The following is a 12,927-nucleotide window of genomic DNA, read 5'->3' as shown; positions in this document are numbered from 1 at the left end:
TCTCTTTATATTTTTATTTTAAAGCACATATATTGGATAAGACAAAGACCTCTGATTTCTTTCATTTGGAACCTGAGATTTGGATGTGGGATATTTATAGTATTTATGAAACTAATATAATAAAGTTATCCATAAACCCTGGATTCTATATACCACACTTGCTAATGGAATCTAATAAACAGATCATTGAATTTGAGAGTTGGAAGGGGCCTTGTAGAGCATGTTTTCCAACACCCATATATTGTAGAAAAAACTGAAGCCAAGGAATCTTATCACTGGCCAGTCACATGGCTAACTAGAGGAGAACAAAGGCTAGATCCCCAGACTTCCTGAGTCCAAGTCCTGTGCCCTTTATACTAAATCACATGTTCTCTCAAGATACAGACTTTCCATATCAGTCCATCATTCCTCACAAACTGAAAATAGAGTTAACTGAGTTTCCTGTGTGACTGAACACCTACGAAGCAAAGCCTTCATTCTCCAAAGCAAAACTGGAAACATATAAAATTTCTGTAACACAAGTTTTTCTGCAAGGCTGCCTTTTCTGTCTGTTCAGGTCTAAGATGCCTAAAGGTAATGTTTGCCACAAGCAGTAGCTATTAATCTTTGACTATATTTTTAAAGCAATGATGCTAATTTTAGTTTACTTTCTTAAAAAAAAAAACAATTATCTCTTACTTTCAATATGATCATCTTGAAAATTATTTGCAGAGTTTATTTTCATGTTCTTCCTAAAAGCACTCTATCCTTGCCCAGAGAAATCTGTAGATATTAAATTTGGTGTTGAAATGTGCACTTTGGCAGACCTCCATTTAAAGGTGTGGGTTTTTTTTAAATGAAAGATAAAAAGTAGCTGATTATACTTACACAAACCCCAGAGGAAATGGATTCTGTTGATATGAACTAACTAAAGTGGAGCTGGGAAAGCTCAAGTTTCAGCCTCCCTCCAGCCTCTGCTCTCTGATAATTACCAACCAAGCCTATCAAGAATATTTTGTTTGATGATCCAAGTCTGGCAAGGGAGGAAAAAGAAGGGCAGGGCACTTCCCACGAGGATGGGGGAAGGATGTTCCGTAAGCTTTCCTGGGTGATTAGAGCTGGGGAAGTTGATCTCTTTTCATGCTGTAGATGTGGCGCGCTGCAGTCACGCCTCCCGCTGCCAGCCCGGCACTGGGATCCTAATCAGTCACTATGAAAACTCATTAGCTCCACAGCAATGAGTCTTCCACTGCTGAAGCTTGGCGCTGTGCTTAGTACCATGGCAATGATCTCAAACTGGATGTCCCAAACTCTCCCATCCTTGGTGGGACTGAACACCACGAGGCTGTCGACTCCGGATACCTTAGTAAGTTACTGCGGTGGGTTTGGCCATCTTGAGAAGTAAGTGCATTTAGTGGGCTTTGTTTGTAAATTGCAAAGACTAAGATTTTGCTTCTCCCTTTACAGGTCAGCTTCAAAAATGTGGTATCTATACCATCTATCATAGATATTTCTTTATGAACACTTTATAGTTACACCCCAAAAATGGACTGCTTGAGAAATAAGCTATGAAAGAGAATACTAGAGTCATTAAATTCTTAAGGATGAAAAGCTTTAACTATATTACTTGGAAGCTTGGGCAATTCTTAAAACTATATACATATGTTTTGTTTCTTATTCTTTTACTTATTTTAATATCTGTAAAAATCTTCATAATTGTTCCCACAAAGTAAGCTACAAAGTATATTCTGTCAAATCTAGTTTTACTACAGCAGATTCTTCCTTGGAATGCAATGCCTGTGACTATTTGCAATGAATTCACTCAAAGAAACTAACATCTTTTAAGCATAAATGAATTAGAAAACTCACCAATTTAAAGCCTGCCCAAAATTCCTTTAAGAAAGCTAAGAAACATGAACAATAGAAAACTAACTTGATAAAAACATCTTCCTGTATTTTTAATATTTTATGAAGACTTCCTATCACAAGACTATCTTGTATAATCTTCATTCATTTAAAATTAATGGCTTTTTAATCCTCCCTACATTCTAACAAAGTATTTCCTGATAGTTTGAAGCAACGTTCAGTGAGCAACATGTTCGACATTTCAAACAAAAATGAAAACTATTGTTTTTTGAAATAGAAATTTACAAATTCAGATAAAAAGAATTTATTAGAAAATAATTCCTCTGCCCTGAAATAAAAGGTACAGAAGCAAAACTAGGGGTTTTTCACTTTCATGTGGGTTACTCCAGTGGATCAGAAAAAGTCAGATATGAAAAGAAGAGTAGCCCTCCATTTCCAAGTGCTATTTGCAGTTACTAATAATAAACTATCAACCAATGTTACTTAACTGAGTATAGTCTGACCAAATAATTACATAATTTTCCAGAATCTCCCAGTGCTTAAGGCACCAGCAGAGCACATACAAGCCACACTTTGACCTGCTTTTACATTTTCATTTCCCTTAGGTTACTTATGGAACCCCAGAGCCTCCACTGCTGAGATTCTCTTCCCTACCTGCATGAAGTGGCCCGACAGGAAGGATGTAAATGATATTTGGAGTTATAAAGAAAGCAAGATAGACATCAATAAACAATTACAAAACATAGATTTATATTATCTAATATTTACTGAGCCAATTTTTTTTCAATGTCCAAGTACCTGATTTCAGCAACATCATTGTTGAATTCACTCATGCAGGACAATGAATGCAAACTGAGGTACTAATGAATGAGTTATATTTCAAACTTGGCACCTTAATTCTGACATGTATTTTTTTATGTATATAGACATTAGCTTGGTTATTTTTTTTTTATTGTTGACTGATGAGAATCAAATTTTCAAAATTATACATGATTCTCTTAGGAGTTCTAGTTATCTTGCAAGTGAATAAAATATCTTTACTTACTGATTGAAAAATTGTTAGTTGAAAAATATAAAGCACTGTTGTATGTGTGTGTATGTTTTGACAGACAATTCTTACTTTTGATCCCTCCTCTTTGCAAATAAAATAAAATAAAATAAAGTAACAAAAACAGAAAATGTAGAAAAGTTTGCACTATGGCTACTGATAATAAATCAGTAAATGGTATTCACTGGAATGGAGAAAACCTTTTTTTGGATTTTCTTTTTTCTTATTTTTAGTATGCTTTACAGAAGAGCAATGCCTGTGACATTTCCCTAATTATCCAAATGAGTGCTCATACTTTAAGATTCCCATGGTGAAGAATGAATGCATCAGTATCTCTTAGACTAAGAACATAAAATGTTAATGATAGAAAGGTGGAAAGGATCTTTGAAACCATCAAGCCAGTTATGTTCATATTATTTTTAGCAGCAGATTTTTTGTGTGCAAATTAAATCGTATATGTGCTAAATAAATATTTTTCAATAAAACAAAATGAAATTTCAAAATATAAAAGAGGTCGTGGGTGGGATAATAAATGATTGGAAGAGGCATTTACTGGACCTCCACCATGTGTTATCTCCTCACACAATCAAATCCTTGCCTCAGTCAAGATAGCTCCTTAGAAATCTTAGGACTCTCAAGAGTTTAGCTGGAAATACGACTGATCTAATTCAGTCTCCTTATTCTACAAATGGGGAGACTAACTAGAAATATGTAAGCCACCAATCAGATTTCCCCCATTTGGTTAATGCCAGAGCCAAGTGTAGGGCCAAGTTACATGACTACCTCCCTACTCAACAAAGTCATTTCACCATTGCCTTTGCCAGTCATTGGCCCTCTTGGTGCTGGGTGCCCCACTAGGTTCTCACTACCCTTCTCGGATTGTTTCCATGTCCCCAGATTCTTCTTCTTTCCCTCCTACACACCAACACCTTCATCCTTTAAAGTATATTTTCTCATCTCCCTTGCCTCACAGAGTTGGAGAAAAGCTATACTCTCAATTATGTCATAACCATTCCCAAAGTTTTTGCATTTATAAAGAAGAAAAAAAAACCCCTCCTTTGTTGGCATTTTAGGCATGTGGCAAAGCAGTGAAAGTGGTTCTTTTGCTTAGGGGATTCTTCCTGCTGCCTCTCAAATAATTCCAAGGGACCCTTACTGCTGCTTCCACATGGAGAGCCAGCAAAACTCTTCCCTTAGATGGAAGGGTTGACAGCTCCCTGGCTCACTAGGTATTGCTGTAAAGTAGTGAACCAGCTCCTCTCATCAATTTTCTCATTCCATGTTCTCACTTTAAAGAGTATGAATGGGATGAGCCTGCAATATACTACATGCACACGCACACACACACATAGGTCTTGAAATCTGAATGTTCATGGAATATGCAGAGGATAAAAAAACAGATTAACATAAACAATGGTTTAAGAAAAGGAGATTTATACAAATATGATCATAGTCGTTTTTTTAAATGATAGTTTCAAATGACCTGGAAAAAGAAAATCAGGAAAAATAGGATTTAAATCATTAAATGGCAATTAAATCTATTTATGGCAGGTGCCTCTGAAACGGGGCACATTTGATTATCTCAAAAGTTGAAAGGGGTTTTTAAATTTCCAGGATGTTTTTATTAGTAAATAGTTAAATACAACTCCTTATTAGGGGAATAAGCTCCCTCTTGTTTTACTCAGAATCTTGAAACATTCCTTTGTCCTTTTTGTTGGTCCTGTTTTCTTTCTGTTTTATTCCCCTTCCAATCTATCCACTGGGCCCATCAGCCTTTGGAGACATTGGTTTCTGAGCAGAGGAAGCCTCAGCTCTCAGAAGGCTCCGGCTCCCTCTGGCGCGTCTCTTGAATGCAGAGTAACTTCCCCTTGAGGCTGAGCTTCTGAGAAATCCCCCACGCTGTGGGCTTCACACCAGGAAGACCCCGGGAAAGAGCAATTTAAAAAGTTGAGGACATTCAGCAGACACCCGCTGTTCTCAAATAGTCAGCCCAACTGCTGTGGTGGGAAGAGGCCTCGAAGGAACCTGTGGGCATGTCATTTGTTTTGGTACATTTTCAAAGGTCTAGCTGGCTTCTCCTCATGAATAACTACTTAGATGAGTTAGTCAATTTAGATTTCTGTAAAATGAGTAGAATACCCTGAAATGAACTGTCGTCAATATCTTCTAATTTTCTTAACCTCAATTAACCAATGTGTTTTAGTCCTGGATGAAGATATTTGATTTAACTGATTCGTCTATGACTGTTTTTTCCCCCAAAATTCTGTTTTTCTTCCCTAAACTCTTAGGTAATGCTCATTTTGTGATAGAGCAACTGAATGAATTAAGGAGGGGAGCCAGGTGAGAGAACAGAATGGCAAATCTTGATGGTGACAGAGAATATGATCATTGCTTTCTTATAGAAGAATCATCATGTGAATAAGAGAGTAGATTTATTCTAGTTTTATTTATTCTGTAGATTTCTTTATTCTAGTAGATTTACTCTGAAGCAAAAGTAAGGCCAAGGAAGGAAAACTGCAGAGAGAGAAGTTTGGCTCATGCCCCTCTGCTTTTCTTCAGTGGAGGGGGCTGCCTATAAAGCAGTGAAATCCCTTTCACTCAGAGGTCCAATGGAAACACAAGGAGAATTTGGAGATGTTCCATTGTGTGGAAAGACATGGGACAAAATATGACTTCTAAGGAACTTCCTAACTGTAAGTCATTGTGATTTCCAAAGGGCATGAGCAGAGGTGACCAACCTAAATTTATTATTATTATTATTATTTTTAAAGACGGTCTCACTCTGTTACCTAGGCTGTAGTGCCATGGCACTATCTCGGCTCACTGTAGCCTCGACTTCTCAGGCTAAAGCCATCCTCCCACTTCAGCGACCCCCCACCCCACCCCACTGGGTAGCTGGGACTATAGGCTACCACGCCCAGCTAATTTTTGTATTTTTCCTAGAGATCGGGAGTCTCATTATGTTGCCCAGGCTGGTCTCAAACTCCTGGGCTCAAGCCATCCACCCACCCCAGCCTCCCAAAGTGTTAGGATTATAGGCCTGAGCCGCTGCACCCTAATCTAAATTTGATTTTTGTTTGTTATTATTATTATTATTTTGCTTTTATAGTTGTTTTTTCTTAAAGCCTGGAGGTTTCCTTCAGTGAAGAATATGAATTTCTTATTCAGTCCTAAGTATTCTTACAAGTAATAGCAAGAAAACTACTATGCAGTGACATCTTTATTAACACATCCTCCAGAACACAGCTTCTTTTGGCGTGGTCTGTCGACATCTCTCTAATTCCTGTCCTCACGTTTCTCTTGTCTCCACAACTGAAGTCATTAGCATGCTAAACCACATGCCAGTCTCTGGGACCAAGCCTATCTTCAGACAGAAAATTTATCAGAGATTTTTCATCACTCAGGTATCTCCACTCTAAATCAAATAAGCTTTAATAAACAGACTTATTTAGGCTTTATTTCCTCCATCTGTACACCACTTTCAGTAGCTATGTCCCTTTTTGTCCTTTTTATGAAATACCCAGAAAATCAGCATAATACAAAAAATGTAGCAATATTCAATCACTTGATTTTCTTCTGTTCAAAGGATCAGAATTCTCTTACTTTACCTGTCCCTCCATCTAGAACCTGATAAATGATTGCCGTGCCTTCCACAGGAATATCTGACTATATATTGCAGAGCCTTTACTGCTATCTGTTCCTCTGGGTTACCAATGGCTACTTGTTTCCATACTGTTTGGATAATGCCCTCTACCTGCCTGGGTACGTCTCTTCTCATCAACTACAGTAGGACCTGTCTTCTCTATACCAGTGTTTATGGTTACTGGTGAAGGGACATAGATGATCTATCTACATTTATCCAAAGAGGATAAGCATAAAAAGCTCTGGGCTAGAAACTGGGGAAAGCTGGTATAAGTCCTATATATGAGATTAACTAAATGGATGACTTGGAAAAACATGTGTAAATTCTTTAAGTCTTAGTTTCCAGTTTCCTCATAAGTAAATTTAAATACTGTCTATTTCTAAGGATAAGGGAGACTGAAACAATAGAAGATATTTTATGAGCAAAAAATCTATTGAAATGCAAGGTAGTTTGATTACTTTTTACTTTTACCTGTCAAGCCTCAAGATCCTTCTTTCCTATTACAAAGCCCCTGAAGCTTTAGAACTGTCATACAGTAGCTTTATATTTATAAAGCACAGCTTTGTAACTAAGTTACAAGCAAATAATCCAGATTTGAAATACAATTGTTAAAATTATAATTTTAATTCTATTTAGAGCATTCTTAAATATTTTATGAGTTTTACAATATTAAAAACTGCTCAATACTTCATTTAATTCTTCCAATTAACACGAAAGGTTCAAAGAGAACTGCATCAGTAATCACTGTGATTATTAATGCTTTGGGTACCAATAAACTATATGTACCCTCCAGGTCTAAGCACTGAGCTTCACAGCAGTTCAGAAAATGCTACCAAGGTTATAATCATTACATATGAAAGGGGATTAAAATAATTGATGGTGTAGTGTGGTGGTTAAATTTCAGTCTCTATTGGGAGGCTGAGGTAGGTAGATAGCTTGAGCCCAGGAGTGCGAGGTTAGCCTGAGCAACATGGTAAAACCCCATCACCAAAAAGATACAAAAATTAACTGGGCATGATGGTGTGTGTCTATAGTCTCAACTACTCAGGAGACTGTGGTGGGAGAATCACTTGAATTCAGGTGACAGTGGTTGCAGTGAGCTGAGATCACCCCACTGCACTTCAGCTTGGACAACAGAGTGAGACCCTGTCTCAAAAAAAAAAAAAAAAAGTTTCAGTCTCTGAAATAAGACTATCCGAGTACAAAGCCTAGGTCTGCTTAAAATGCAGATTTACACAAACCTCCCTACTCGCTGATACTCCCTGCCTGACTTTGAAGAAGTTCCTTTGTGTCTCTGTTTCCTCATCTGTATAATGGGCAGAATACCACCACCTAATCCATGGGGGTTTTATAATATTCAAAAGCCATAGCACATATGAACTGCCAGGTAATGAATAGAACTCCATTAATGATTGCTCTTACTATTGTATGTTTTATTGACACCTGAATAATTGCTCTTATAAGTTAAAATTAGAGCAAGTCTTTTCTTATGGGTATCCAAAAAACATCTAAATACGTCCTTCCATCCAAGATCTTAGTTGGTTTTATTTTGATTCTCTTTTCAACGCCAGCATGGGTTCTCTAAAAGAGAACACTAGAAACACTCACAAAGCTTCTTCTATTTATCACTGACCCCAACACAGAGGTCTCTAAAAAACCCACGGGACTGTCAAGAACTCATCTTTTCTATTAGGTTTTTTCCTCTTTTGAGTTACCTTTCTCTTGTCAAAAAGGTGACATTTTATAGTTTAGATCATTCAAAGTAACTCTGTAGTAGAGAAGGTCATGGCTCTTTTCACTGATTCTTACAATAAGACAATTGGAAGTACAAACAAGTCTGGAGTCTTTAGTTTTATTGAACTGACACTTCAGGGGAAATGCTAAATGAACATTAAACCCTCTTCACCCTTCCCACTTCCCCGGTTCCAGAGAGCAACTGACATGGAGTTCTGTCATGATGAGCTCCACACTAGTTAGCCAAACACTTGGCAAGTGCACATCAGTATTAATGCTGCCAGGTTTAATAATCAGTGTTTGGACTGCCGTTAAAATATTTTAATATGATAATCGGGTGGCCCCTCATCCTTTGTCCAATAGCTTAATTTATCCTAGTGACAAGCCTTAATTTTCTGACATATTTTAGACTCGTGTCCAATGTTAGGAGAAGCCCAGCTAAAACTGCAGGGCTTATGTCCAGATACATCAATCGCATACTGTTACTCAACTTGAACCTTTAATTATATCATTAAAATTACTCTGCTAAGCTGTTTCTATCTCCATTCTGTGGGAAGTCTGCATTTAAAAAATAATATTAAAAAACTAACCCAGTAATCTCTAAGATCTTATTTAATTTGAATAATGTGTAATTTTAAGTACATCTTTGTATCCTAACTGGATATTCAGGCATAAGAGCTAGAAAGAAGGGATGTGGAGAATGTTAATGAGTCTGACCCCCAAAAATAAAAGGCAGTATTGGACACTTCTATGAACTAATTTTTTAAAAAGGAGTTAGAAAATAAGACATTCAAAAGATATGTCTGGGACCATTTGCTCTACGTAATAGATCAAGGACAACGACTGTGGTATCATCATGAGTTTTTTGAGTTTATAATTTTTAACTTTCCCAATATTTGTTCATGATTGTTGTTGGAAGGCCTATCAGCACCTGGAAGTAGTTACTATTGAAGCTTTCAAAAGAAAAAGACCTTTATGGTGGTTTATGGTATGTTATGAGGTGGAACCTGGGACAAAGTATACAGGAGATTGTGTCTGTTCTGCTGCGAACTCTATAGACAGAATACTCCACACACTATGGCAAATCTGTGGAGAAAGAAGTCAACCTGGCTCATGCTTTAGTTACTTTAAGAATTTGCTCCTGGCCCCGCATGGTGGTTCACACCTGTAATCCCAGCACTTTGGGAGGCCAAGGCAGGTGGATCAGCTGAGGTCAGGAGTCTGAGACCAGCCTGGCCAACATGGCAAAATACATCTCTACTAAAATAGCTTCTATCTGTATAATGAAACGAACTTTTTAATGGAAAATCAGGAGAAGCTAGAAAAATAAAACCATCAAGTTTATTAATACGGACACTTCTAGTTTACAGAATTTCAAGTCTACATGTGGTAACTTTCTTCCACTGAAATTTATTTATGAAAATAAATTTGTTTGGTGTACATTATTTGGAAGTCTATTGATGTTCTTGCTAAAAAATGATTTTATAAAAAATAATAATGCTCATCTTTGTGCTTGACAGAGTCTACTTGATAGGGCAAATAGGAAATATTTACATTTCTAATAGCTAGGCTGGGTATAGTGGTTCACTCCTGTAATCCCAGCACTTGGGAGGCTGAGGTGAGCCTAGGAATTCAAGACCAGGCTGGCCAATATGGTGAAACCCCACCTCTACCAAAAATACAAAAATTAGCCAGACATGGTGACACATGCCTGTAATCCCAGCTACTCAAGAGGCTGAGGCAGGTGAATCACTTGAACATGAGAAGCAGAGGTTGCAGTGAGCTGAGATATCAGCTGAGGTGGGAGGATTGCTTAAGCCCAGGAGGCTGCAGTGGGCTATGACCTTACCCCTGCACTCCAGCCTGGGCGACAGAGTGAGACTTTGTCTGAAAAAAAAAGAAAAAAAAACACAGACAATTTCTTCACAACAGGTAGAAATCACAAGGGCTGAATAAATTGATGGTTTATAAAGGAGTCATTCCAAGCAGGAAAAATGAAGTAAGTGACATACAAAGATGTGAATCAACATGGCATGCTTGCACAACACACACAGACTGATTTGGTTAAAGGTTTCTGTTGGATGGTACAGAAGATAAATCTAGAAGCATAAATCGTAGAAAAACTGCAGTAGAACTGGAATACCACCCCTTCACACTTGAGTTCTAAGAAGGTAGAGTGATAAGTGCACAGAAGGGAAATTCAATTTGGCAGACTCTGCCAAAAACTCTAAGTCCTCTAAAAGTCTACATTTCTTGCGAAATAGTGCTGGTCTAATTATTTTTACCCTATGTCATCAATGATCTCTTTTCCACTTTATTAATAATTAAGCCTTAAATATATAGGAAACCTCCTTGAAACTGGACTTTGTTTCAGAATGTCACACATGAATTATAATTAGAAAATAATATATTAATATTAGTAATTGCCATTTACTGTTAAGAAGATCTTATGTAGAAAGACTAGTCATATGTGATGAAGTAGTTACTAGATGCTTCTAAAGTTGCATTAAAGTATCACAATATGGAAAAAGCATTGGGATATAGTATGAGATCAAAATCAGTTACTAATATGGCACCTAAAGACGAGAAAGGATCTTGTTTTGGACATTGATAAGGAGGGTATACTGAATGAAGCTGTGCTGCCTATGTAAATTGTTTAATATCGCTCTGATAACTTTAAAGAATAAAAACGCAAACTTAAATTATCAAAAACATGTTTTACTTGAAATGCTACAAACCAACACTCTCTTTATCCTGTAACGGGAGTCTGTGTTTTATGTTTCCCACTGGTTTCCTCAGACTCAGATTAGTCCTAAAGAAGGGTGGCAGGTGTACAGCTCAGCTCAAGATCCTGATGGGCGGTGCATTTGCACAGTTGTTGCTCCGGAACAAAACCTGTGTTCCCGGGATGCCAAAAGCAGGCAACTTCGCCAACTACTGGAAAAGGTAGGTGTCCTGTGTCCCCTATGCATGTTTTTAGTAAAATCGACCATTCTTTGCAAAGGAAATATGGCAGAGCCGATAATAGTGAAGAGGATTCTTTCCATTTTCGTCTCCTTTCTCAAATAAGCTTTTTTCGGGTCCTTGAAAGGGTTACCTGAAGCTTCCTGCTGTTGTCCTTGTCCTATTTCTATGACTTTTTACTTTTTCTAAACTTGGCAACTTAAGACTGGCTCTCTACCGTATATCTTAATCTCTAGTTAATATCTCATTAAGAAATTAAAAAAAAAAAAAACATCTTATTCTGAAGCCAAAAATTCAGTTTGACTCTCAGGATCACACTACACTCTTGGATCTCAAACTTTTGAATCCCATGAAAACCTTGCAAGAAAGTTAAAATAATTGCATGTGATATGCAAGCTATCTGGACAGATAATGAATAATTCCAAGTGTTTATCATCATTCTCTATGTCATTCCGTTTAACATTAAGCTCTTCAATTTCATTCAATACCATTCTCTCTATAATTTACTTAATATGGATTCATAACAATCAAATGCAGAATGTCTTTGATTTTTTCTCTGTTACACATAAATGTGAGCTCATGAAAGGTTATTTATGTTTAGTTGGGAAGGAGGAAAACCAATGAATGGTTCTATCAAATATTCTCACTCAGACTTTCACTGTGCTGGGCTCTAAATGTAGTAAGACAGCTGGGATGGCCAGATTATGGAAATATGACGTGTTTGAATTCTAAAAGTCATTAGGAATAATAAGATAAATTAGTATGTGTTTTAGAGGACATCATGCTTAACAATTCACTTGGTGTGATGTCATTTTCATGATCACCCACACATTTATGGCATTGAATAGAAACTTTTTAACAAAAAATGAAGAGAAGCTAGAAAAATGAAATCATCAAGTTTTATTTTTAATAGAGACACTCCTTTACACAATTTCAGGCTGCCATGGTGACTTTCTTCCACTGCTATATAGTGAAAATAAGTTTCCTCTTTGTATATTATTTGCAAGTATATTGATGCTCTAAGATTTTAAGATTTTTTTCATGTGCTTATGCAAAGCGTAGTCTGTTTCTCCTTCCCCTCTGCTTGAAGCTATCATCACCTATTGGCTCTTTCTTCTTAAGCCTCCTTTTATGGTAAGATCCCATCCTTTCGGCTCCCTCAATATCTGTCTTTCAACAAGAGCATATGTCATTTTCATTCAGATTAATGACTCCAGCTAACATGCATCTAACTATTAGAAACCATGACAAGGCCCGGTGTGCTGGCTCATGCCTGTAATCCCAACACTTTGGGAGGCCGAGGCAGGTGGATAACCTGAGGCCAGGAGTTGGCAACACAGCCTGGCCAGCATGGCAAAACACCGTCTCTACTAAAAACACAAAAATTAACTGGGTGTTGTAGTGTGCACCTGTAATACCAGCTACTCGGGAGATTGAGGCAGGAGAATCTCTTGAACCTGGGAGGCGGAGGTTGCAATGAGCCAAGAACTCACCACTGCACTCCAGCCTGGATGACAGAGCGAGAATTATGATTATTCTTGGGTTTATTTTCCAATGTTGATTTTTTATTTATATAAAAATTCAAATATATATTTTAATGTTTGTTTACCAGGGAAATTATTTACATTAGTAAAAAGATCTAATCTTTTACATCCAATTTTGCTGTTCTGTTAAATTGTATTTCCCTTCAGAT

General features: G+C 37.2%; 1 protein-coding gene across 2 annotated transcripts in view; it reads left to right on the top strand.

Annotated features, from left to right (window-relative positions):
- OLFM3 (olfactomedin 3) overlaps nt 1-12,927 on the top strand; it is a 198,684-nt gene that overhangs the window by 154,192 nt on the left and 31,565 nt on the right. Inside the window, exons 1-2 of one of the 2 annotated variants that reach the window (XM_050745182.1) lie at nt 642-1,345; nt 11,070-11,216. In XM_050745182.1, the coding sequence (XP_050601139.1) occupies nt 1,217-1,345; nt 11,070-11,216 (276 nt within the window). In that variant the 5' untranslated portion in view covers nt 642-1,216. Of the gene's footprint in view, nt 1-641; nt 1,346-11,069; nt 11,217-12,927 lie in introns of those variants that run through there. The other variant, XM_050745192.1, reaches the window with a different exon arrangement.

This window comes from Macaca thibetana, chromosome 1, assembly GCF_024542745.1.
Source record: "Macaca thibetana thibetana isolate TM-01 chromosome 1, ASM2454274v1, whole genome shotgun sequence".
Taxonomy (NCBI): domain Eukaryota; kingdom Metazoa; phylum Chordata; class Mammalia; order Primates; family Cercopithecidae; genus Macaca; species Macaca thibetana.
Note: the sequence above shows the minus strand (reverse complement) of the source record. Positions and strands in the feature narration are given on the sequence as shown.